The sequence below is a fragment of the Mus musculus genome, chromosome 17 (assembly GCF_000001635.26).
Source record: "Mus musculus strain C57BL/6J chromosome 17, GRCm38.p6 C57BL/6J".
Classification (NCBI taxonomy): domain Eukaryota; kingdom Metazoa; phylum Chordata; class Mammalia; order Rodentia; family Muridae; genus Mus; species Mus musculus.
Window position 1 is genome coordinate 56,952,689 of NC_000083.6, and position 27,990 is coordinate 56,980,678.

A 27,990-nucleotide genomic window follows, 5' to 3' on the forward strand; every position below is an offset into this window, starting at 1 on the left:
AAGAAAGAAAGAAAGAAAGAAAGAAAGAAAGAAAGAAAATAGACAGAAGGGACCTAGGAGGCCCAGGTTCCACCCCCCTCAAGGGGTCCAAAGAGCTCTCAGGAAGGATAGGTCTGACGCAAAGCCCAGGCTGTGTGTTCTTGGGTAAATCATTTACCTCCTCTGAGCCTTATCTATGATAGGAAAGTATTCTTGTGTGTTTGAAGTGCTTCATGCAGGGGGCTAGATGACATGCCCAGACAAATTGTGACACATGTCACAATCACATGGAGATGTAGAATGCTACCCACCTGTGAGTGGCCAGGCAAGGTAAAGCATGCTTGTCACCTCAGTACCCAGGAAGTTGAGGCTGGAAGACTGAGAGGTCTGGGACAGCCTGGGCTAAACAGAAACGCCCTGTCTTTAAACTTGGAACAGAGACACCTACTGCCTCGTGTCCTCCTTTCCCGGACAAGCTGTGAAACCCCTTCCCTGTTGCTTCAGATCCCGCCCCAGGCAGCGACAGCTAGCCTGTCTTTCTTCCGTTGTCCCATGCAGCCAAGGAACTGGAGGACTCACTGTTTCCAAGAAGGGCACACCCATCTTGCCATTTTCGAGGGAAGCTTCTCCCCTATGTCACCCTGTACACTAGCCCTTCCAACAATGTCTTCTTCGGACCATATATCAATGTCTCTGAGTGCTCGTGCAGTTAGCATCTGTCACCACTGCCAGAGGGTGGGTAGGGGACTCTATGTCTGCTGTCAGGCAAAGAGAGTGGCATCTTGTAAGGAGGAGTGAACTGAAAATAAGATCAGGATACTTCATTTGTGGGTTATTTTATTTTATGTATGTGAATGTTTGCCTGAATGTGTATCTGAGAACCATGTCTGTGAGGACCCATAGATGCCAGGAGAGGAGGTTGGATCTCCTGGGACTGCCACATGAGTTCTGGGACTCAAACCTGGGTCCTCTACAAGAGCTGCCAGTGCTCTTAATTGCTGAGCCTCCAGCTCCTTACTTGCATTTTTTTACATGTTAAAAACCTTTGTCTGCCGAGCGTGGTGGCACACGCCTTTAATCCCAGCACTTGAGAGGCAGAGGCAGGCAGATTTCTGAGTTCAAGGCCAGCCTGGTCTACAAAGTGAGTTCCAGGACAGCCAGAGCTATACAGAGAAACCCTGTCTCGAAAAACCAAAACCAACCAACCAAACAAACAAACTTTGGTCTATGCACCTGCCACACTGTGTGTGCTACTGCATGTGTGTGCAGGTCAGAAGACAATGTGTAGGAGTTGCCTTCTATTCTCTTTCTCATGCAAATTCTGGGGTTCAGATTCAGGTCATCATATTGAACTGCAAGCCATCAGAGCCATCTGAGCAACCCACACTTGCAATTTTAATTTGTGTAGGTGGATTAAGGGGGAGGTGGAATGAATGGATGGATATAAGGAGGGAGGTAGATGGAAGAAGGAGGGGAAAGAGAGAGGGAGAGAAGGTGGGTGGATGGATGGATGGATGGATGGATGGATGGATGGATGGATGGACGGGTGAATGGATGGATGGACAGGTGGATGAATGGATGGGTGGGTTGATGGATAGGTTGTTAAAATGGTGAATGGTTGATAAGTGGGTGGGTGGATATTTTCAAGGCTATTCCAAATACTTCACACGTGACCTAATTTTAATCAACAGAAGTCCCAGGAGGGAATGACATTTTATTTACAAACAGCATTTGAAACATCACATCCCTCAGGGCTATGCAAGCTGAATACTGTGGAGCAGAAAATCAAGCTTTGGCATGTCTAACTCTGTGTCCTTAGCCATCACGGAGACCCTTTCCCCAATACCCTATCCTCTAAGTGCCCCATGATGTTGCCCAGGTTAGCCCTCTATTATCCTCATTCATGGCTCTCATGTTCAACACTTTGCCCTGAGTGCATGTGGTGGTTCAAAGAGGTCTCTATACGAATATCTATCTGTAGGTGGTGGGGCCTGGAATGTTCTTTGGATACTCCCCAGTTTCCCAGAATACAGTCATGATCCAGTTGAATCTATAACACTCATAAACAGTCCCAGATGTGCGAGCTGACAGAGAGCAAGCATTATGCTTCAGGCAGGTGCTGTATCAGCCACACACCCATCTGTTCACCACATCCGTGGCCATGAAGAAGCTGTGGTCTCATAGGTGGACACAGGCCAGTCATCCCACACACCAGGCAGCCCCTGTCCCTCAGTCACCAAACTAGTACCCTGAGCCACAAGTAAATCTACCCTGTGCTGACGAGCAGGGCAAGGAGCATGGGCCGGGGGATGGGTGCTGCAAGTGTGCCCACTGAAAGCCTTGTCCTGCCCTGTATCCTCAGTACACAGGAGACTCGGTGGCTGGCCAGAGAGCAGAGACTACAGCAGAGCTCAGCAGTTCTTGTCATTCTCCTGGATCTCCACATAGGGTAGCCCGATGACCCAGCTGTCCCGGGGCCAGTAGTGGACTTTGAGGGTTTTATCTGGCATCTCATACTTTGCATCCACCAGGGCCATGGTCACGATACCATAAGGAAATGTGATGCTTATGAGGACGTGCCTGTGGTTAAGAGAGGGCAGGGTAAGAAATCGAGAGATGCCCCCAGCTCTACCCAGTCTTCTTAGGTTCTCACAGATGCTAACTTGGCTCTTTAGATCCAGGCAGCCAGTTGTAACCTCTCCCTACCACCTCTATATCCCAGGGTCTGGATCTTGTCCCTCTCCCACTCTTGCACCCCAGACACTTCTCTACTTGGAGTGCATCTGAACTCTGACTTGGGTTCTTGGGATCCAAGAGGGGTATTTTACCAAATGCTGTGCAGGTAGTAGAAGTGAATCCGCTGCCAGAAGCTGCAAAGTACACGGTCACTGATCCAGCTGGTCAGTGCAGCGGCCCATAAGACCACAGAAACCGCAATCAGATGCCGAAGATCATCATCCCTAATCCTGGGGACAAAGAGAGAGCCTGGGCTGGGGGTGGGTGGTGAGCTGCTGGATGGACAGACAGACAGATGGACAGGTGGATTGATGGTTGGATGGTGGGTAGGTAGATGGGTTGGGTGTTTGTGGGTGGGTGGATAGGTAGTGGGTAGGAGGGTGAGTGGATGAATTGGTGGGTTTGTGGGTTAATGATAGGTAGGTGGATGGATGGATGGATGGATGGATGGATGATAGATGTAGATGATTGATAGACACATCTGCACTAACACAGAAAGAAGGCAGTGTTCTAAGTGGCTGATGGGAAATTCATCTATCCAGGAGATGTATCTCATAGGTTGGGAGAAGGACAAATGGTGTTTTCAAGAGAGCTGGTGTTTGCTATAAGTTGGCTCTGGGGTGTCTCCCAATGGCTCTTGTGTTAAAAGATCTGTCTTTACCTCCACTCTGTGAGGAAGTTAATGGAACCTTTCTGATTTGGGGCCTAGAAGACATCTTCCATTCACTTAAAATGTGTTCTTGAAAAGGATTGTGGGAACCCCAGTCCCACCAACCCAAGTCAATAGAGTCAAGCAATCAGTAGTACGCAAACCTCTAAAACCATGAGCCAAAACAGATAGACAACAACAATTAGCCCAAGCCAGGTGTGGAGAGGCACCTTTGTTGTCTCAGAACCTGGGAGGCAGAGCGGGGAGGATCTCTGGTATTTTGGAGGCCAACCTGAGCCACACAGTGAAGTCCTGTGTAGAAAAAGGAAGAAAATATTAGAAAGAAAAAAAATAGAATAATTCTCACTGTCTCTGTCTCTTTTTCATTCTGTTTCTCTCTATCTCTCTGTCTCTCTCTCTCTGTCTCTCTGTCTCTCTGTCTCTGTCTCTCTGTCTCTCTGTCTCTCTGTCTCTCTGTCTCTCTCTCTCTCTCTCTCTCTCTCTCTCACACACACACACACACACACACACACACACACACATACACACACACAAACACACACACACACTATATCTGCCTATACATTTCAATCTGGCTTCAAACTCCTAGGCTAAACTAATCCTCTTGTTTGGCCTCACAAATACTTAGGACTATATAAGTCCTGTGAGGTCATGTGGAACTAATTTTAACTCTTTGTGCTGTCTCAGCTATGTGACTGTAGCAGAAAGCTAGCAATGTTGCTTACTATGTGCTAATAGTTAACACTCAATGAGGTCTTGGGGGAGTGGTGAGTAGGTTATGTGGGGGGTTGTATATGGGTGTGTGTGTGTGTGTGTGTGTGTGTGTGTGTGTGTGTATGCGGGAGTGCAATAGGGCAGTGCATTTTCTGGTAGTCATGTCTTGAAACAACTCAAGACCATAATGTAGCCTCCTGGTCAGCAGAATCAAATCGAGGTCTCCGGAAGAATATTCTAGAGATGAGTGAGAAAGCTGTCCGATATCAATAGACATACAGGTCTGTCTGCTCCCCTCATGATGAAGCCATTCGCTGGATACTTTGCCTAGTGACTTCCAATTGGCTTGACTGATGATGTCTGTATCCCATTGGGCAATGGCTTCCAGTTGGCTTCACTAATGATTTTCACTTATACTGCTCTATAGTGTCTGTTAACATGACCAGTGCTTCTAATTGCTTTGACTTATGGTTTCTGGCTTGCTGGATCTATGATTTCCAGTTGTCTTTATCGTTTCTGGTTGGTTTTGTTAATGGTTTCCGGTTTCCGGTTTCCAGTTTTTTATGGTTTCTTTGGCTTGACCTTTGGTTTCTGGTCGGATTGGCCGACAGTTTACAGTTTGTCGGTTTCACTGGCAAGTTTTGTATAACTTGACCTGTGGATTTCAGTTGACTCAATGATACATAGTCAGCTCAACCTATTGTACACAGTTGGTATACCTGTGGATTTTAGTCTAATAAGAAAGTAAATGAAAAGGACAACCTCTGGACTGCAAGATGGCTCAGTAGGTAAAGGCGCTTGCTGCTAACCTCACAACCCCAGTTGGATGGGTGGGACCCACGCTGTGGTACACAGATGTTGTGATGCACATAAATAAAAATAAATTAATATAAAATATATGTGTGTTTGGTTTTTCGAGACAGGGTTTCTCTGTGTAGCCCTAGCGGTTCTGGAACTCGCTCTATAGACCAGGCTGGCCTCAAACTCATAGAGATCTGCCTGCCTCTATCTCCCGGGAACTGGGATTAAAGGCGTGTACCTCCACCACCTTTACAGTATATGCTTTAAGACAATGTTTGCAGACTGACAGACTGCTCAGAAAGAAGCCTTGCCCTTCCTGCTCACTGGTCAACATGGAGAATGGGTGCCCTCTTCAGGAGACTGGACTCAGAAACTCTAAAAGCACACAGAACTGCTGAAAAGAACACAGCTCCAAAGGGAAACAGAAGGAAACTCTTAGGCAACTGCAACCGCCATTCACTTCCTAAAAAGGCACAATTGTTTTTTGTGATGTTGGCAACAGAACCCACATACTAGAACATATTAAGCAGGGGCTTCACACTTTAACACCCAGCCCAGTGGGAGTCCCAGAGGGACTCCACCCTGACCACAACTCCTAGGGGCCCCACCCTGACCACGCCTCAGACCCTGGTGGGGAGGGGAGGGAGTGTTCTAGGCGGGGCTCCACCCCGACCACACCTCCTGGGGCTCCACCCTGACCACGCCTCCATCACCCAGCACTCACTTCTTGTACTCTGTGCGCACAATGTAGAGGATGTGGATGGCGATGCTGTTGAGAGCATATGCATTGACTGTGGGCTTCACGAACGTCAAGAAGGTGCTGATAATAGTGGTTATAGTTACCAGGCAGCTGAAGTAGAACCTGAGAGTGAGACAGGGTGGGAGAGGTGCTGAAGGACTCAGCGAGATCACCTTGGGCAGCCAAAATAGATAGGACAAACCAAGAACCCTGGAGAGTACATCTGGGCTCAGGAGGAGCCTCTGGGTTTCCTTGGGTCTGCTCAAGAAAGACAGGATTTAAGAGAACCCGGGTGTACCAGGCAGAGATTAAAGAGCCTGAGGTGGGTTAGGAGGATGAAGAGGGGCCAGGGGACTCAAGAGGCCTGATAAGGTCAGGCGAGAGGTTTGGAAAAACATGGAGAGTTCAGAAGATGGAGAACAGATATCTGAGTAAAGGTTATAAGGGTTTTAGGTTATGAGGGTTTTTTGGTTTTGTTTTTGGTTTTGGTTTTTTTTTTTTTTTTTTTTTTTTTTTTTTGTGTTCATTAAATTCCCCTCCCCACAGATGACTTGGTGTGCCTGCTCTACCTGTTCCCCTTGACGAACTTGGGAAAATAGCAACGGGGCAGCCACACACTGTATCCACTGGCCAACAACCACAGGATGGAGATCTCATCCAGCAGCTGTCCCAGAAAGCTGAGTGTCATGTGGAAATACATGGAGAACAGACCTGTAGGAAGGCAGACGCAAGTAGAGGCCGTCAAGGGGAGGGAGCATTTCCAGCACACTTCCCCAGCCTCAAACACGCACACCTACCTATGAGCATGAAGAGGACTGACACTCCATAGAAACACCGGGTACGCTTCTGGGCATACGGATGCATGAGGAACATCATGAGGGGTCCAAAGATGAGGAAGAACACATTGCTGAACTGCAGGAGAAACAAGAACAGAGCTAGTAAGACAAGAGCTGGTGGGAGCTCCTGCCCACCTAGGGCTCATTCCTAAGTACCCCATCGCATGGGCTGTCCAGGAATGAACCAAGATTTGTCCATCATTCAACTGTAAGTTTCCCAGTCATCTTAGTCTGATCCCCAGACTCATTTTATTTTTCTTGTTTGTTTGTTTGTTTTGAGACAGGCTTTCACTCTAAGAGTCTGACTATCTTGAAACTCTATGTGTAGACCTGGCTGGCCTCAAAGTCCCAGAGATCCACCTGCCTCTGCCTCCTAAGTGCTGAAATTAAAGATGTGCACCACCACGCCTAGATCTCCCTTTCTTTTTAAAAATGTTATTCATTCATTAGTATTACTGACCTCTAACTCTAGCAGTCAGTAGGCAAGAGTAGGTGAATCTCTATGAATTCAACCAGCCTTGTCTACATTGAGAATCTCAGGCAGCCAGGGCTACATAGTCACACACACACACACACACACACACACACACACACACACACACACACACACACACCATTATTATTACTAATGGAATCCTGGACCTTGGACAAAGTGCTAAGAAAAAGCTCCCCCCAAACAACAACCCCAGACCCCCATTTGGGGGAGTCTAGGCAGAAGCTCCATTTCTGACCACACCCCAACCTCTCACTGGGGAATTCTAGGCAGGGGTTCTGTCTCCAAGCCTGTTCTTCCTCTCCCCCACTGACCCTGGCCATCTACGGGCCATCCCTAAATCTCCAATAGACCCTACATTCTGCCCATTATTCTACTGGTTCTTTCATTTACTCAATGAGGGGAGCATGGACGACCTACTAAATATTTTCCACATGTTCTCCCTCATTTTCTTCTTAGAGGAAAATTCTAAATTTGTGGGCTCTGTAATTGTGGGCTAAAAATATTCAGGACAGGGCTGAAGAGATGGCTCAGTGGTTAAAGAGCACTGGCTGTTCTTCCAGAGGTCCTGATTTCAAGTCGCAGCAACCACATGATGGCTCACAACCATTTGTAATGGGATCCAATGCCCTCTTCTGGTGTGTCTGAAGATAGCGACAGTGTACTCATATAAATGAAACAAACAAATCTTTAAAAACAATATTCAGGACATGCATACTGAGGTATGCCTTTAATCCCAACACTTAGGAGGCAGAGGCAGATGGATCTCTGAATTTGAGGCCAGCCTAAAAACTACAGTGACCCCCTTTTCTTTCTTTCTTTCTTTCTTTCTTTCTTTCTTTCTTTCTTTCTTCCTTCTTTTTTTTTTTTTTTTTTTTTTGTTTTTTTTGAGACAGGGTTTCTCTGTATAGTCCTGGCTGTCCTGGAACTCACTCTGTAGACCAGGCTGGCCTCGAACTCAGAAATCCGCCTGCCTCTGTCTCCCAAGTGCTGGGATTAAAAGCGTGCGCCACCATGCCCGGCGGAGACCCCTTTTCAAAAACCGAAATATGCTGGGTGTAGTGGTGCAAACCTTTAACTCCATCACTTGGGAAGTAGAGGCGTATCTATGAGTTCAAGGCCAGCCTGGTCTACAAAGCAAGTTCCAGGACAGCCAGGGCTACACAGAAAAACTGTGTCTTGAAAAAACAAAAATAAAATTAAACACACACACACACACACACACCAGGAAGCATTCAGTGTGGTGATACACATAATCTCCGGTCATTTATTTCCAGTCTCCAGTACTGTTCTGGAGGCTGAAGCAGAATGCCAGGAGCTCCAAGCCATCCCAGGAGACCCTGTCTCCAACAGAGAAACAAGAAAACATGACAGTACCTATGCACACAATACCCATCTGGACTCAGCAGATTATCTAAGACTATGGGGGAATTCCATGGGTTCTAAACTAAAATTGCACCATTGCACAAAAGGGACCTGAGGGCCTGCAAGAGGGCTCAGCAGGTTGAAGATGCTTGCTGCAATGTCTGATGACCTGGATTAGGTCCCCAGAACCTGCGTGGTGAAAAGAGAACTGATTTCCCACAGGATGTCCCCTGATGTGTCCTCCCACCACATGTTCCCCACCACAATGCCTCTAACTGGAAGCCAAAATAAACTCTTACATTGCCTTGGCAAAGTATTTTATCACAGCCACATGACAGGTAACTACACAGATTTCTGACACTCATCCCTACCTCTTCACCCTCCGCTAAACCATGATGTGACTTGGTCAGTCCTGTAGGAAGTAAACCCTAGAGACGAACAGCACCTTAGTCATGCTGATCTGAGTCTCTGCTTTCTTCTATTGTAACAAAAATACTTGTCAGGCTCCCTTGCAGCTCCCTTGCATACGACCATGTGACTAGGCTTTAGCCATTGAGATCCAGACATAACCATAGTGCTCAGGTTGTGTTTCTAAAGGTTTCCACATCCTTTCCCTCTCCTCCACTTCCCTTCCCTCCCGTTCCTCTCTCTTTACTTCCTTTCTTTATGAGACAGGGTCTCACTTTGCAGTTCAGTTTGTTCTTGAGCAAGGCAAGCCTTCCAACTCAGCTTCCTGAGTGCAGGTGTTCCAGGTGTGCACCACTGCAAGAGTAGGAATGACAGCAGAAAGAACAGACAGCCCAGGACGACCTTAAACTCATGATCCTTCTGCGTCCATCTCACAAGTGCCAGGATGACAAAGGTGCCACCGTGCCTTGCTGAACCAAGCGATTTGATGGTGTTTTTCAGTCACAAAGAACGAACCTTCAGTTCTAGACCCATCTAGAACTGGAGAGATGGCTCATCAGTTAATCTGCCTGCAGAGATTTGGCCAGCATCCACATGGCCATTCATAACTATCTTTAACTCCAGTTGCAGGGGATGGGATGCCCTCTTCTGGCCTCTGCAGGCAGTGCATGCACATGGAGCACATAATATACATTTGGGCAAAACACTCATTGCACATAAAATAAATTAAATATACCTAGAAAAATTAAAATGATCCACTTCCTGACCACCTCAGGGGTGTGTGCCCCAGGCCTTCCCCCATTGCTCTCCATCTCCTCCTGGTGAACCAGGGTCTCTCCCGGGCTCTCTCCATTTCTGCTAGGCTACTGGCCTGTAAACTCTCAGGACCCACCATCTCCACTCTCCCAATGCAGAGGTTGTGTGCATGCTCAGCAATGCCCACCTTTTTACACAGCTGCTGGGGATTTGAACTTAGGCCCAAATGCTTGAAGGGCATACTTTATCTCCTGAGCCATCTCAGCAGCCATGGGTGTTTTATTTGAGTCATGATGAATGGGTATGAACACCAATCCTGCATAGCTTAGGCCTGAAAACTTCCCTGGGGCCATGAGGGAATGAAGAAAAGGCAGACACACAGACTCAGAAAAGCTGGGATCAGGTGGTCCATGCTCTCTACTGGAGATGTACCGACATGTGCCACCAATATATTCAGAGGATTTATCTTATTCATTACAATGGAGGGGGAAGGCTTGGGGTACACAGCTGAGCGAGGTAGTCTAGCTGATCCCTATGGAAGTCTCTGTAAGGGAGCAGTCTCAGGCTGGGGACACCTCAGAGCAAGAAGCTAAGTGCTGTGATTTGAATATGCTTGGTCTATAGGGAGTGGCACCATTAGGTGTGACCTTGTTGGAGGAAGTGTGTCACATTGGGGTGGGCTTTGAGACCCTCCTCCTGGCTGCCTGGAAGACATTTTTCTTCTAGCTGCCTTCAGATCAAGATGTAGATCAGCTCCTTCCCCTGCACCATGTCTGCCTGGATGCTGCCATGCTTCCTGCCTTGATGATAATAGACTGAACCTCTGAACCTGCATGTGAGCCCTAATTGAATATTGTCCTTTATAAGAGTGACCTTGGTCATAGTGTCACCTCACAGCAATGGAAACCCTAACTAAGGCAGTATTGTTGCTAATTTTTGCATACACTGTCATCATCCATATCAGACCAGCTCTGCCAGTTCCCTGAGCCTCACGCCAGAAGGCTTGCCACTTCCTTGGGTGTGAGGCATTGTGGTCCTTGACCCGGCTGTGGTCCTGTCAACCACACACAATTACTCATGGCTTCTTCTGATCCTCAAGCTTGGTGATCGAAGTGACCTGGGCTTTAATCCCTGCCACCTGTTCATTACCACGAGGCTCTGGAATGACACTTGGATTTCCCAGCATCCATATCTGACCTGTGAACTAGGCAGAGACACCTCCCTAGCACTGTTCACCCAAATGCCCAGGACAAACTGGCCTCGGTGGCTACAGTTTCTGTCAAGAACACCTACTGTGCCTGTGGAAATGGCCTGTCATCCCAGCTACTGCAGAGGCTAAGGCAGGAGAAACAAGCTGAAAGGATGCATTGGGGGGTTTCAGAGACAGCTTAGTGAGTACAGTGCCATGCATGAGTGCCTGAGTTCAATATCCCAGAACTCATGCAAACCTAGGGGCAGCAGTGTGGAGAGGTGAGAGGTGGAGACAAGGCGTGCCAGCCTAGTGTGCTCTGTTGGGACAATATTCTTGTGCCCTGTGTAAAGGTTGTATTTATATTATTCAAATGATTTCTGTACCTGCAGATGGCTGATTACTGTCTGGACTTTGGTATTGTTATTCAAATCACTCAGCACCTGCATCATATTGTAAACATCCCCATCACCTTCTGATTGGTTCAATAAGGAGCTGATGGCCTATGACAGGGCAGGAGAGGAAAGGCCGAGCATTCAATTAAAGACAAGAACTCAGGAAAGAATCAGGCGTGGGGATTCGACAGACATGGAGGAAGGAACAGGTTCTAGGACTGAAGGAGACATCATGGGCCACTCGGCAGAATGTAGATTACAGTAAACGGTTGAGTTGAATTATATGAGCTAGCGTGGAACAAAGACTAAGCTAACAGGCCTACACATTCATAAACAAATATGAGTTTGTGTCATTATTGGAAGCTGGTGGGTCAAGACAGTCTGGCAATATTTGGTGCCCAAGGAGGGGCTAGAAATCCAAACTTAGGCAAATTAGAATTTAGGACAAGTCAGGCACAGAAGCCTGAAAAGGTGGGTTTCTTAGCAACCTGGGAAGCCAGTAAGTGGAGGGAACAGGAAACTGTGAGAGGAGAGGGAGTGCAGAGACCTGGCTTCTCTAAGAGCCCCCCCGATGAGAAACAAGGTCAGCTGCCTACTGGGTCGGGAGCAGCACCCAGATGTTGGAACTATGGAGAGCCAAACCAGCCTGCAGTGTGCAGGCCTCGCTGTGGCCCCGCTAGTCCCCTCTACCTGCAGGCTTCCGCCCATGGGAAACACTCCAGGAGAGTTCAAGTGTATCACAACCTGGTGCCTGGTACAGCTGATTGCACTACCTTCCTGGAGCTGGGGTAGATTGGTGCGGCTGCCCTGGGAAGAGCCTACAGCTCTGCAGTGGCTTGGTGGGGAGAGAAGCTTGGCACATGGGATGGCAGGGTAATGTGGGGCAGGGGAGGACGGGACTGACCCGAGGGACAGAGCCCCTCCATCACCACCACCGTGTACTAGCTGAGCAGTGAATGGAGCCTGCAGACCCAGAGGAGGGCAGAAAGGCAGAAGGAACATTTTCCCAGAGCTGCAGTGTGACTAAAAAGCCCCAAACTGACTCCGGGTATGGTGGTGCACACCTTTAATCCCAGCACTTGGGAGGCAGAGGTAGGCAGATTTCTGAGTTCGAGGCCAGCCTGGTCTACAAAGTGAGTTCCAGGACAGCCAGGGTGACACAGAGAAACCCTGTCTCGAAAAACAAAATTGTGAAGGGTCACTAGGTGGAGGTTTACATTCTGACAGATTAAGGGTACAGGTTATGTTTGATGATACCATCTCAGAACAATGCTGTACAATAGCATTGAATGCTTAGGACAAGGCTGGTCAACAGGGACCAGCTGAATCACTTACAAGGATGTCCAAGTTCAAGCTCTCCAAATTTAGAAGGGGAAGTCACTGCTGACGGAGTACCAACTACCCTATTGTCAGGGTCAAGTGACTCTTTCAGGGACTTTTTGCAAAGATTGACTGCAGCACTGAATAGAAGGATAACAGATCCAAATGTTAGAGAATTTTTAATTGAACATTTAGCTTTTAAGAATACTGAAGCTAAATGCAAACAGGCTATCAGGCCAGATCTGCACCTATTTGTGAATCTATCAAAACTGCTGCAAGCTGGGCGTGGTGGCGCACACCTTTAATCCCAGCACTTGGGAGGCAGAGGCAGGCAGATTTCTGAGTTCGAGGCCAGCCTGATCTACAAAGTGAGTTCCAGGATAGCCAGGGCTATACAGGGAAACCCTGTCTCGGAAAAAAAAAACAAACAAACAAAACTGCTGCAGATATTAAATCTAATGCTCACAATCCATTTGTGGTTGGACAAACAATTTCGAAAGACGTAAAAACACAAAACGCCCATTGCTGTGCCTGTGAAAGATCAGGTCACTCCCTAAAAGACTGTAGACAAACAGTCCCTAAGGATAAATTCTTCTTTAATCATAAGTCATGAAGAAAGATCCCTGGAGAGATGCCTCAGCTGTTAAGAGCACTGACTGCTCTTCCAATTGTCCTGAGTTCAAATCCCAGGAACCACATGGTGGCTCATAACCATCTGTAATGAGATCTGATGCCCTCTTCTGGAGTGTCTGAAGTGTACTTACATATAATAAATAAATAAATAAATTTAAAAAAAGAGATCCCTGTGGTATGTAGAAGATGTGAAAGGAACAGACACAGTGCTTATGAATGTAGGTCATCTAAAGATATTTGAATTGGGCTGGAGAGATGGCTCAGCATTTAAGAGCGCCGATGCTCTTCCGAAGGTCATGAATTCAAATCCCAGCAATCACATGATGGCTCACAACCATCTGTAATCAGGTCTGAAGCCTTCTTCTGGGGTATCAGAAGACAGCTACAGTGAGCAAGCAGGGCCAGAGAGAGAAGAAGAAAGTCTGAAGACAGCTACAGTGTACTTACATATAATAAATAAAGAAAAATTTTTTAAAAAGGATATTTGAAGCAATTCCTTAGTGTCAGAAAACTGCCTACGGGGGACTTGCTCAAGGCCTGACCAAAAAACACACAAGCCATTCCATTCCTGTCAGACAAGGAATAACTGTTCTGGAAAGCAACTAGAAAAGATGAAGCCTGATAAGACAGACAGAGCTGCTCAAAACTTAAAATTAACCATTTGACAGAGATATCACACCTCCTCTGGATAGAACAAGAGATCCTAAAGATACCAAAAAAAAAAAAAAAAGCTATTTTGGAAAACTGATAAATGATAAGAGACCAAAAATGAAATTACAATTAGATAGCATTGTAATTAAAGGCTTAATGAATACAGGAACAAATGTAACAATAATTTCACAAGATTCCTGGATTCAGTTTGGCCACTATCTACACAGCTTCTAGGAGTTGGGACATTGTCTCAGGTCAAACAAAGTCTAAAATGGATTAAATGCAGAGGACCAGAAAGTCAAGTAGCAAAATTAAAGCCATATGTGGCAGACATATCCATGAATTTATGGAGAAGAGATCTATTGCAACAGTGGGAAGCACAGATTAGCATTCCTCCAACTTTAGATACAGGCTGTAAAAGAGATGCTCCTAATAAAGAAATTTAAAAATGTTATCAAAGACAGTTACAGACAGTCCAGGCTGTCTATAGGCAGGACAGAGCAGAGACTGACTCTCCAAATTTAGAAGGGGAGTTACTTCTGATAGAGTACCAACTACCCTATTACCAAAACAATTAACTGACAAACCTATTTGGGTAGAGCGATGGCCTTAAATAAAGAATAGTTACAAGCATTAGAACGGTTAATCCAAGAGCAACTAGAAGCTAAACATTTAGGAGAGTCCACCAGCCCTTGGAATTCTCCTGTATTTGTCATTTAAAAGAAATCTGTAGGATGCTTATAGATCAATAAAATATTTTAGCCTAAGGGCTCTTTATAACCTGGAATCCTTTAACTTCTTTATTACCTAAGGCATGGCCTATTATAGTGATGATTAAAAAGATTGCTTTTTATCAGTAGTCCTTGAGAAACAAGATAAAGATTTGCTTTCACTGTGCGCACATTTAACCATACTATGCCAACTAAATCTTACAACAAGAAATGTTAAACAATCCCACCTTGTGTCAATATTATGTGCAACAGCCATTAGAAATAATTTGTAAACAGTTTCCTCAGTCTATAATCTATCATTAGATGGATGATATTTTACTGGCTGATTCAAATGCAGCCATCTGAAAGAAAATGTTTGATGAAGTAAAGAGAATTTTGCCTTGTTAAAGATTACAGATTGCTCCTGAAAAAAATACAAAAAAGAGATTCTGTTAATTATCTAGGATATAAGATAGGTCTGCAGAAAATCCAACCACAAAAGTTAAGGATCATAAAAGACCAATTCTGAACTCAATAATTTTTCAAAAACTTTTGGAAGATAATAATTGGCTACAGTCAATAATTGTATTGACTTTTTAAAAGCTTAGTAATTCATTTCCATCTTTACAAGGTTTAACTAGCCCAAGGAAAGTATCAGCTGAAGCTGAAGCTGAAGCCGGAAAAAGAATTGGCTCTGGTAGAAAAGAGAGCACAGAATGCATATGTGGACCCTTTGGTTCCAAAGCTGCATGGTATTTTAGTTTTCTTGCTTTCTACTCATTCTCCCACAGGAATTCTAGTGCAGAGAGAAGGTAATGTTTTAGAATGAATATTTTAAACACATAAACAGAGTAAAAAAAATAAAAACCTATATAGAAAAGGTTTCTGATTTGATTGTGAAAAGGAGAATAAAACTTTGTCAATTAGCAGGAATAGACCCAGCATAGATTATAGTGTTTTATACTAATGTTGAGATTACCTCATTATGGGTAATCAATGAGGACTGACAAAGAGCTTGCAGTGATCTTTTTTTTGGGTGAAATTAATAATAGATACCACAAAAGCAATTGGCTTCAGTTATCAAAAGAACTAATTGGATTATTCCTCATATAGTGAGAGGAACTCCAATGTGTAAAGCTCCTACCTTTTATACAGATGCCAATAAATCAAGAATGCCGGGTTATAAGAATGAAAATATAAGCAAATGAATGCAAAGTCCACAGGTTTCAGTTCAGAAGTCAGAACCACATTCTTTTCTGGTTCTGTTAGATTGTCCAGAACCTCTTACTATAGTTACTGGTTCCCAATATGCAGTGAGAGTGGTTTTGCATATAGAAACTGCTGGACTTATTTTAGATGATTCAGAATTAACTTTGTTGTTTATACAAGTACAACATGTAACCCAAAACAGAGATCATCCAGTACAGATAACTCATATTCTATCTCATACAGGTTAGCCAGGACCATTCGCAGGCACTAGGAAATCAAGACATATACCAAAATATTAACAGGAAATGTATTAGAGGCTTCAAATTACATAAAAGCCATCATGTAAATAGTAGAAGTTTAAAGAATATTTTTCCTATAACTTGGTAACAAGCAAAAGGAAATTATAAAAAATTGTCCTGCTTGTTCTTTGGATAATCAAACTCTGTTACCTGCTGGAAGTAACTCTAAAGATACCCAAAGAAATAAAATTTGGAAAATGAATGTTCCATTTTGCAGAGTTTGGAAAACTAGAGTATGTACATCATACAATTGATACCTATTCAGGATTCCAATGGGCTTCTGTCTTGAGTTCTGGAAAGACTGATTCTGTTGTGGCTACATTAGGAATACCTTTAAAGATTAGAATTGATAATGTTCCAGCATATGTATCCGGTAAAATGCAAAAGTTCTTTAAATAGAACATAAAACATGTTACTGATATACCTTTAAAGGACTTTAAATACAGGACTTTAAAGAAAAGGCTCCTTAAACAAAGGGGAATGCAAGGTCTCCCAGAGATAGATTAAATAAAGTTTTATTGACTTTAAATTTTTTAAATGTCAATGAGACAGGTAGAACAGCTGCTGAAAAACAGCTACAGTGTACTTAGATATAATAATAAATAAATCTTTTTTTAAAAAAATAAAAGAACTGATAGATTAAAGCAGCCTATATATTATAAGGATATGTTAACTTCAGAATGGAAGTCAGGAAATGTGTTGCATTGAGGGGAGAGGTTATATCTTTGTTTTAATAGGAAATGGAAAACTATGAATTCCTTCAAAATAAAGAAAGATTAGATCTGACCCAGGAAGACCTCTTGAAAATCTTGGCTGCAGGCATGAAGGAAGAGACCAAGATGAACAACAAAACAGGTGACATGAATGCTGATCCCTCTACATGGGGACAGCTCAGAGACTGACTAAGACATGTCTCTGCACAGCCAATAAATCTTGTTGGCTGCAGAGTCCTTGGGACTTATTGTTGCACGATGTCCTTGGAGATGGAGATAAGCATGGGTGGAGATTTATATTGCAATTCTGTTATGCAGTCCAAATGGACTTACCAAGTTTGACTCCTTTCCTGCTCGAAGAGCAGAGAATCACTTCTAGCTGGTATGTGCACAGCACACATTTTTCTATACGTGTGTTAATCCGTAAATTTATATTACCTTTAAAAGTTTGTGTGTTTTCAGAATAAAGGACCAGACACCCGTGAAGATAAGACAAATATCCCAGATAATCCAGCCTCACAGATGGCCTCAGTAGCGGTTTCCTCAAAAATCTGCATCCAGAACAACTTTAAAATGACTAGCTTAATTGGTCCAGCCTCACAGACTGTTCCAGCCAGGACTTCAGTGAAGCTCTGCACTTTCCCATCACACAAACAATGGTTGGCACATGATACAGATAGCTCTCCCAGGACTTGGCCAATATTCCAGTTTTCATAGGACCAACCCCCCCCCCAAAGTTGCTGTTCCCTCCAGATAGCAGGAAGTAATTTTAAGAAGACACAGAATTTAGATGCTTTAGTAACATAAGGCTTTTCATGACCGTGAGGCAGGTGTGCTGTGGCAAAACTAGACACTATGCAAAACAAAAACCTACCCTTGCCTACTGACAACATGCTATCTAAAGTGTGGATAAGCAGGGCACTGGGAAGTCAACTGGCAAACTTTGCCAAGACAAAGTAGGCCAGTCCTTCTGTCAGATATTCTGAGCCAGTAAGCTGAAGATGGATGCGCCAACATGACAGAGGACTCTTGGGTGGCTGTCCAGGTAACCAGCTGTCTGTCATTTGGAAGCTACTGGCGCTGCACTTCCTGCTTATTCAGGTAACACTTATCCTTGTCGGGTCTCTGATGGGGTTGAAGACTAGATAGTTATAGTCTCATATTAAGCTCGAGTTGTTTAGGGTTTAAGAAAATGATTTAAGGGGTCTAAAAGATGGTTATAGTTTAATAAGTGCAAGTTATGATAGAAAGTGATTCAGGTGAAGAACTTTGGACTCACCAAGGTAGGATAGATGGTTAGAGTACTTTCTCCAAGGTTGCCAAATATATATGGATTGGACATTGTGAATCTAATTCTTACCTGATAGTTTTCATAATTGTTCTTATTGTATATAGTTTATTGATGTTAGAGAAAGAGCCTTTCACTGGACACAAGCAGAGATGTTGGGGTGCATTGTGTAAAGGTTGTCTTTGTATGATTCAAACGTTTATTTCTGTACCTGCAGATAGCTGAGTACTGTCTAGACTTTGGTATTGTTACTCTAATTGCTCAGTATCAGCACCTGCATCATATTGTGTAAACATTCTTCACCGTCACCTTCTGATTGGTTCAATAAAGAGCAGATGACCTATAACAGGGCAAGAGGCCTGGCATTCAGGCAGAGAGAGGAACTCTGGTAAAGGGATTCACCAGCTAGACCTGGGGGAAGGAACAGGTGTCAGTGCTGAAGGAGAGAGCGGTAATGGGCCACGTAGCATAATGTAGACTAAACAGAGAATAAATTAAAATAAAATATAAAATTAAATTATACAAGCTAGTGGGGGAACAAGTCTAAGCTAACAGGTCTAAGCACTCATTAATAAACATAAGTCTCTGTGTCGTTATTAGAAGCTGGCAGGTTGACACAGTCCAACAACAGTGCTCAGCTCAGCTTCAGACAACAAAGAGAGATGCCTCTGAGCGATGGATGGCAAGGACTAACACCTGGGATGGTCCTCTGACCTGCACATATGTGCTATGGCATGTGTATTGCATGTCCATGCACACACACACACACCACATTCATGAATATATATTCCCCAGAGTCTATACCTGACCTGTAATATAGAGTCAAGCAGTGTGTTGGCTGAGCAAAGGTTCTTGCTGCCAAGCCTGACCACCTGAGTTTGGACTCGGGATAGGATAGTTGTGTCTCAGTATAGGAGAGAAGTGACGTTCATAAGATGCCCTCTCAGGGCACAAGCATACCATGACATACACACATACACAACACACAAATTACATATATACATACATATGTGTAATATACCCATGTTCATGTACACAAATGGGTCACAAAATAAGAAAAAAATGATCTAAAGATGAAAGAGACTAGGAAGAGGAGGGGATTCACAGGAGTGGGAGACGGGCAAGAGAGGATGAAGGGCAACGAGCAGAACACCCATGAAAGTATGGTGAAACCCATTATGACAGATAATTGACATCTGCTACAAAAAGCAAGACTGAGGCATGTTGCAGAGGAGAGAAAGGCACAGCTCTAAATGGGATGTCTCCATCAAATCCCTCACCTCGGAGATTAGGGAACTTCACAGAAGAGGAGGCAGAAAGAGGGTAAGAGCTGGAAGGAGGACACCAAGAACACAAGGCTGTTACATCAACACTATCGAAGCTCACTGAACTCGCTGTGAAGCCGCAGGCACAGAGTAGGAACTGTCTTGCTTCTCACCAGGCCCTGTGCATATGCATATGTGTGCATATGTGTGTACGTGTAGCATGACTTCCAGCTTTGTGGAACTCCTGAGTGTGTGAATGAAGGTCTCTCTAATTCTTGTGCACTGGGCTATTTTCCATCTGTTGGTTTGTCTTGTCTAGCTTTGAGGGGGTAGTTTTGGTTTTATCTTTTTATTTGATTGTTTTGTTTTGTTTTGTTTTCAAGACAAAATTTCTTTCTGTAGACCAGGCTGGCTTCAGACTCAAGGAGGTCTGCCTGCCTCTGCCTTCTGAATGCTCAGACTAAAGGCATGCACCACCACTGCCTGGCTTTTTTATCTTATTATATTTTATTTTGTTATAGTTTTTTTAAAAAAATGAATAAATAAATAAATGAAAAAAAAACCTGGCCACTGGTGCAAATCTTGGCAAATGTCACTTATACCTGCTGGGAGAGGGAAAGTCAGTTTTCTCCAGTGAAATGACATTGGGTATATCAACTATGCCGGGACAGGTCTTATGTTCTGGAGTAGCTAACCGATATATAATGGACTCCACAGGTTTTATTTGGTGAATTTTTATTTGGTTACTGTATGATGTTTAAATGTTCTTGGCTTGGGGAGGTTGCTGTTGTATTGGGGTTTTATTTTTATTTTTTTGAGAAAGAACTTAAAGTTGGGTGGGTAAGAGAGGGATCCGGAAGAATCTGGAGGAGAGAAAGAATGTAATAAAAATATATTTAAATTTAAAAGTTGTAAGAGGAGCCTGAGGAAAGAAGGTCCAGCAACAGGCCCAAAGTGGGATCCAGCTCAAGGGGAGGCCCCAAGTCCTGACACTATTACTTAGGCTATGGAACACTCACAAAAATGGACCTAGCATGACTCCCCTCTGAAAGACCCAACAAGCAGCTGAAGAATCGGATGCAGATACTTGCACCCAACTAATGGACAGACCCCTGTGGTTGAATTAGGGAAAAGCTGGAAGAAGCTGAGGAGGAGGGTGAGCCTGTAGGACCAGCAGTCTCAATTCACCTGGATCTCAGATATCTCCCAGACACTGGACCACCAACCAGGCAGCCAACACCCGCTGGTATGAGCCTCTCAACACATATACATCAGAGGGTCTGGGTTCAGTCAGAAAGATGCACCTAACCCTCAAGAGACTGGAAGCCCGGGCTGGTGAGATGGCTCAGTGGGTAAGAGCACCCGACTGCTCTTCCGAAGGTCGGAAGTTCAAATCCCAGCAACCACATGGTGGCTCACAACCATCCGTAACGAGATCTGACGCCCTCTTCTGGAGTGTCTGAAGACAGCTACAGTGTACTTACATATAATAAATAAATAAATCTTTAAAAAAAAAAAAAAAAAAAAAAAAAAAAGAGACTGGAAGCCCCAGGAGTTTAAAGGTCTATGGGGTGAGGGTGGGGATGGGGGTGGGGACATCCTCGTGGAGCCAGGGGAGCCAGGAGGAGATGTGGGATGGGGAACAGTCAGAGGGTGGACCGGGAGGGGAATAAAATCTGGAGCATAAAGAAATTTTAAAATTGTTTTAAATAATAATTAAAAAAACAACAGTAAGGCCAGGTGTGGCAGAACATGACTTTAGTCCCAGAGGCAGAAGCAGGCAGGTGCTTGTGAGGAGGCCAATCACAGGCTGCTCTACTTTCTTGGCTGTGAGGAATACCACGAGGGAAGCAGCTTAGAGAGGCTGTATTTCATCCTCACAGTCCATTGTGAGTGAAGCCAGGGCAGGACCTCTACACAGAAACCTGGAGGCAGGAGCTGTCAGGGTGGCCGCAAGGGATGCTTTCTCACACACATGCACACACACACACACACACACACACACACACACACACACCCGTGCCTTGCTCAGCCTGCAATCTCTCTCTCTCTATCTCTTTCTCTCTCTCTCCTTTTTTTTTTTTTTTTTTTTGGTTTTTCGAGACAGGGTTTCTCTGTGTAGCCCTGGCTGTCCTGGAACTCACTCTGTAAACCAGGCTGGCCTCGAACTCAGAAATCCGCCTGCCTTTGCCTCTCAAGTGCTGGGATTAAAGGCATGTGCCACCACCGCCCGGCTCAGCCTGCTCCCTTATAGAACCCAGGACCACCAGTCCAGAGCGGCACATTTGAAGTGGGCTGGGTCCTCCTACATAAATCAATCAAGACAATGCCCCACAGCTTACCTACGGACTAATCGAAGGGAGGAATTTTCTCAATCGAAGTTCTGTCTTTGCAGATGACCCTAGCTTGTGCCGAACTGACAAAGCTACATAGACTTTGTCTTAAAAAAAAGAAAAGAAAAGAAAAGAAAACAAACAAACAAAATAATAAAGATTTCTTGGACTACATACTAATACCCTATTTAAAGATAGAAGTTGTTAAAAAAAACTTTAGGGTATGTTTCAGAAGTCGAGCCCCTGCCTAGAATCCCTGAGTAAGGACCAGGTAGCCTAGCCAGGGGTGGAGCCCCGCCTAGAATCCCCTATGAGGGGCGTGGTCACTGTTGGAGCCTAGCCTAGAATCCCCCAGTGAGGGGCTGGGGGTGTGGTCAAGAGTGCATTCCCTCCACCCCTATTATCTCTGAATGAGGAGAGAGGTACAAGGCTCCAGTAGAGCCCTTGGCCTTGAAGAATTCTTAGATTTCATAGCCAGTACTGTAAGCCAATAAACATTCACCATTCACCGTGACAAACGCCACTTGCCTCTCCTTAGGCATCTGGAGGAGACAGGGAGAGGCAGTGGGGAGAACCTGTTGGGCCTACTGAGTCAGGGACTATTTCCAGAGCCGCCTCCACTCCCTCATTGCCTATCTTCTGTTCTTCACTGCCTGCACCCGGCATCTACCACCTGTTACATGACTGTCTGCTCCCATTTACGGCCTGCCCAAGGTTGTGGGTTGGGGTGGAGTGCCTGGAGGCAGTGCCTGCTGTAGGACCAGACTTACCTGTAAGGATTATTATCCACGTGGTGGTTAAACACTGACAACCTCCTGGCTTAGTGGTTAAGCAAGAAGAGCTTTGAGCAAGGCCCCTGTGTATTTTTCTGCTGTGTGACCCTGGGCAAGGACCCAAATCTCTCTGAGCCTTGTTAGAATTTCCATCTTGTTAGAGTATGGTCTGTCATCTCAGGACTCAGAGCCTGAGGCTAGAGGATTAGCAGTTCTAGGCCAGCTGAGGCTATGTAGCAAAACTGGAAAACCCACAGGAGGTGGGAAAGAGTAGCTACTTCAAAGGAATTTTATGAGGCATCCAGTTAAATATATTGTATTAAAAAGTATTAATAAATGCCAATGTTAATAACTATCGTGTTTGCTGTGTTTGTTGTGGGAATAGCTTTACATTTTTCTTTCATTTGTTAATTATCAGTGGCAAGGGGGTGGCATGGCATGCCTGCAAGAGGTCAGCAGCCAACCTGCAGGAGTCAGTTCTTGCCACCATGTGGGTCCCAAGGATCAAACTCAAGTCATCAGGCTTAGCTACAAGCCCCTTTCCTGCCATGCCCTCTTGATACCTGGGCCATGCCGTGAGCTATAGAGGTTTGTTCTGTCCTGTCTTTTTTGTTTTGTTTTGTCTTGTTGAGATGGGTTCCCACTGTATAGCCCTGGCTGTTGCTATGTAGACCAGGCTGGCCTCGAGCTCACAAAGATCCACCTGCCTCTGCCTCCTGAGTGCTGGCCAGATTCAGTGACTTTAACCTGCTTCTGTTGACACACTGGTCGTGACTGCACTTGGGAAGTGTAGAAACAAGGACCAGAAGGCCAAGGTCATCCCTGGAGACCAGCGTCTGCTATAAAAGGCCTATCTCAACACAAAAGTTCACTCATTCACTCATTCACTCAAAGACAGAGAATGAGAAAGTCCAGCTCTCCCGTGGGAGATCCTTGCCGGCTTCTTGACAACAGCAATATCAGTCTCCTTCTAAACACCAGACCCACCCAAAGAATGGTTTTCTGTCTATTTTGGTCCCCCTCTGTGTCCCAAAGCCCAGAACAGGCCAGCTGCTCCTTTCTTCCTTGGCTCATGAAGAAGAAAATAAGGAGATTATTGACCCATTTACTTGGATTTCTCTATCCATCCCAGAAGCCCAGCAGGGCAGAGGCCACCAATTGACAGAGATACAGGAAGGCTGCTGAGATGGCTCAGTCAGTAAAGCCCTTGTCTTGTGAGAGTGAGAACGGGGATCCTGGTGGGGTCAGAGGGTAGTGGTTCATGCCTTTAATCCCAGCATGCCTGGGAGGCGGAGGAGGGAAGATCTCTGGGTTCAAGGCCAGCCTGGTCTACAAAGTGAGCTCCAGGACAGTCAGAGCTGCGTAATGAGATTCTATCTTGAATAAATCTAAATAAATAAATAAATAAGTCAACTTTGCCTAACATTGACTTCTGCCTTACACACACACACACACACACACACACACACACACCATGGGTACACACACATGTACACACAAGACACCCAAGAAGCTTATCTCAATGACTGGGGCACACACCCTTCACTAGTAATTATATAATCCTGGTATCTTATCTGCCTGGGAATAAGATCCTCCCTATTTTCCCCCCGACTATGTGTCTGAACTAACCTGATTTCAGTCGTTCTTGCTCTACCTGTGGGTAAATGTGCAGGCAGAGGCCATAGACAGTGGCCACACAGCCTTCAAGGAAAAGGTAGAGATGGCCAGCAAGAAGCTGGCTCAGAAGACACGGGTAGGGTCTGGTGGGTGGCAATCCACACTCTCCCTGCCCTGCTTCCCTCTTCAGTGCCCCACCCCATCCCCAACTCCTACCTGCTCCTTCCTCCTCATGTTTGCCTAGGCTGTATAGCTCCCTTGTTCTGAATCTTCACAGGCTCTTGGGGCTGGAGAGATGATGGCTCAGCAATTAAGAGCGGTTTGCTGCTCTTGCAGGAACCAGGTTCAGTTCCCAGCACCCATATCAGGCAGCTTACAGACCCTGTTAGTTCAGCATTAGCCCTAGTCAGTGCCTTTTTCTGGCCTCTAGGCATACAGCATGGAACACTTATGGCATACGCTCACCCAAACACACGGACATGCAAACCCAGACACACACATGCAGATAAGCAAAGAAATGCAGTCCCCGGGGACCTGGGAGCCTGAAAAAATACCCACTGTCCATGGTTGCACTTGAAACTTCCCTAAACATCTAGCAAATCCATCAGGCCAGTTCAAACAGGTGCAAACTAGTATGACTCCCGAGTTTGGCCTCTGTCCCACTGAAGCCAGCTCCTCCACACCCTTGACATCTGGTCCTTTCCAAAAGTCTTCCTTGGCTCTTTCAGCCCCTGCCCAAACAACATCAGGCATCCAGCTGACTTCATGCTGTGATGCTCAAGCACCCATGGCTCCCCAGGGTTCATTGGCTTCTGATACCAGAGTATTGGGATTAAAGGCATGATTACCACTCACGGTCAAAATAAATCAAAATAAATTTGTTTAATGGGCACGGTGATGTATGCCTTCTTTTAATTCCAGCACTCTGGATGTAGAAGCAGATAGATCTTAGTGGTGAGTTTGAAGCTAGCCTGGTCTACTTCGTATGTTTCAGAACATCCAGTGCTATATAGAGATACCTTGTCTAAATATATATAAATATATATATATATATATATATATATACACACATATATATATACACATATATAGTCTAAATATATATTGCCTATATGTATATATTGCCTAAATATATATAAGAATATAAATAAATATATAATTAAATATAATAAATGATATATATATATAATTGATTAATTATAATTAAGAATAGACAAGAAGACCAGTGCAGCGGTTTCATCTGCAGTTTCCAGCAATTGGAAGGCTGAAGCAGAAGGATCTCAAGCTAGAGTTTAGCCTGGGCTATGGAGCCAGACCCTGTGACAAATCCAAACAGCTCATTCTCATAGCCATCTTCTCCAGCTGTGGGCTGTGGCTTGTAAAATTACTGTATTATATATGAAACTTTTGGTGGATGCCCTCTGGCCATGTGCTGAAACAAAAGCAGCTGTTTGTCTTATTTTGGGTCAGTGTGTCTGTGCATCTGTGTGCGTGGATCAGTGGTGTGGTGGTTTGAATGGAAATGCCCATAGGAGTGGCACTATTAGGAGGTCTGGCCCTGTTGGAGGAGGTGTATCACTGAGGGTGGGCTTTGAGGTTTCAAATGCTCAAGCCAAGGCCAGTGCCTCTCTTCTTGTTGCCTGTGAATCCAGATATAGAACTCTCAGCTCCTTCTCCAACACCATATCTGCTTGCACACTGCCATGCTTCCTGTCATGAACATAAGGACTAAAACCTCTGAACTATAAACCAGCCCCCACTTAAACAGTTCCCTTATTAAGAGTTGCCATGCCAGCCAAACACTAGGCAGAGCCAAAGAAACCCTGCAAAAGAGGAGGAGGAAGAATTATAGGAGCCAGAGGAGTTGAGGACACCAGGAGACTATGACCCACGAACTCAACTAAGCAGCGCTCATAGGGGCTCACAGATGCTAAAGCTGCAATCGTGGAGCCGGTGTGGGTCCTCTGGAGTCTGTGCTATGTCCGTTGTGTATATATTATGGCTGTGTAGATTGGTATTTTTGTAGGACTCCTATCAGTGGGAGTGGGGGTGTCTCTGACTCTTTCATCTGCTCTTGGAACCCTTCACCTACTGTGTTGCCTCACACAGCCTTGATTGGAGGCTATATGCCTAATCTTACTGTAACTTGTTATGCTATGTTCCGTTGTCCCTGGGAGGCCTGCTCTTTTCTGGAGGGAAATGGAGAAGGAGTGGACCTGGAGAAGAAAGAACGTAGGGATAGAGCTGGGAGGATTGGAGAGAGTGGAAACTGCAGGTGGAACAAATTGTATGAAAGAAGAATTAAAAAGAAGAAAAGAAAGGGAGGCCCCGTGGTCATGGTGTCCCCTCACACTAGCAGCTACCCTAAAGCAAATGCTGTTCTTCCGTGCCTTAGATACATTTGCTTAGTGGATTCTTGGTTTTGTTGGGTTTTTGTTTTGTTTTGTTGTTGTTGTTGCTGTTTTTGAAGTGGGGTCTCAGTGGTATCCTGTAGCCCAGGCTGGCCACAAACTTTCCCTAGCAAAGGATGGCCATCAGTTCCTTAGTCACCTCTCCTGGCCCAGTGCTGGACGGCACACTGGAATGCACAGTGTAGTTCTAGAATATACAATTGCATGCATGTGGTAACATTGTTGTAGCTCCCATCCATCTGTGTTCCAGGCAGTGTGGCTCCGGATGGCCTGGTTTATAAATCCTGTCTGTTGAGATGATTTCTTAGGTAAAAATAATTGCCACCGTGCACTGACTAACCAAAGCTGGGCTACAATTCCCTCAGTCCATCTACTCTGGAGTTGGCAAACCCTGTGCATGAAGCAACAGGAGAGGGGAGGGCCCACGCCTACTAAAAGCAAACTCTCTTTTTCCTTTTAATTGACAGGGTTTCCTATAGCCGAGGCTGGTCTCCAACCCACCATGTAGCTGAGGGCCACCTTGGGGACAATCCTGCTGCCTCAGTTTCTGGAGTACTGGGATGATAGTTGCGCACTGTGATCCCCTTTCTATCTTTCCTTTCCCTTCCCTTCCATTTCCAGCCTGTTCTTTTTGACAGACTCTCACAGTATAAGCCAAGCTAGCCCAGAACTTACCCCCCTAAACCAGGCTGGCCTCAAAGTCTTTGCAATTTTCGCCTCTCCTTCCTGAGGTTGCAGGCTTGAGGCACCACCACTCCTAGCTTCTACTAGTAAAGTTTTATTGGTTTATAGCCTTATCGAGGCTCATTTACATCCGCTGCACCGCCCCCCCCGCCCCCCCTCGGCCCCTCCCCCCCCCCCCCCCCCCCCCCCGCACTCTGCCTTGGCACAATGGAAATGACCCCTGGAGAAAGCATCCTTCTTAACACAGCTGGAAACTCTCACCAGCTAGATCTGTTCTCCGACCTCCATACATGCACATGTGGGTGCACACAACATACATAAATGAATACCTAAAATATTAGAAAAAATAAAAATAAGGTCAGATGTGATGGCAGATGCCTGCCTGTAATAGCACTGGAGAGGTTGAGGCAGGGTGGGGCAAGGGAAGAGAGATCTTGAGCTTGAAGATAGCCTGGGCTATATAGTAAAGCCCCAAACAAAACGAAAGAACAGAATTCACACCGGGGAGTTTCATTCTCATTTTGTGAAACAGCCACACTACAGATGGAAATGTCCCAGTGGCTGAGCTGGTGAAGTTTCCTCCTACCCAGCTTGTGGAGTGTTGGCCCTTTAGAGAAGCTGACAGGGGCATGACAGCCGTTTGGGAGTGACAGGCCTAGGCCCTGACAAACCTGACTCAGTATTTTCTTGGCATCTTTTATAGGGTACACATCATCGTGGACTGAGGTGCCCAGATAATTTTCTGGATCATAGGGTATCTGGAAAGGCAGGGAGAGGATCTGTAGAAACCCAGTTCTCTCCGACCTCTCCCAAAGGAGAGTTTCAACCAACTCCAATAGTGGAACGGAAACTGAGGACAAAGGAAGGACCACAGAGGAACAAGTGTCTTACTGTGGGATTCTAGGCAGGAGCTCCACTCTGACCACACCCCACATGCCCTCACTGGGGGTTCTAGGTAGGTACTCTTCTCCTGACCATGACATCAGCCCCTCACTGGGGGTTT

The 27,990-nt window shown here is 45.3% G+C and overlaps 1 protein-coding gene across 1 annotated transcript in view; it reads right to left on the reverse strand.

The window, feature by feature from the left end:
* Positions 1 to 801: 801 nt before the first annotated feature.
* The window catches only part of Acer1 (alkaline ceramidase 1), a 28,637-nt gene continuing 1,448 nt past the window's right edge, over positions 802 to 27,990 (reverse strand). Inside the window, exons 2-6 of the mRNA NM_175731.4 lie at positions 6,437 to 6,551; positions 6,209 to 6,350; positions 5,625 to 5,762; positions 2,808 to 2,945; positions 802 to 2,559 (exon numbers count right to left, since the gene is read on the reverse strand). Of these exons, the coding sequence (NP_783858.1) occupies positions 2,391 to 2,559; positions 2,808 to 2,945; positions 5,625 to 5,762; positions 6,209 to 6,350; positions 6,437 to 6,551 (702 nt within the window). The 3' untranslated portion in view covers positions 802 to 2,390. The remainder of the gene's footprint in view (positions 2,560 to 2,807; positions 2,946 to 5,624; positions 5,763 to 6,208; positions 6,351 to 6,436; positions 6,552 to 27,990) is intronic.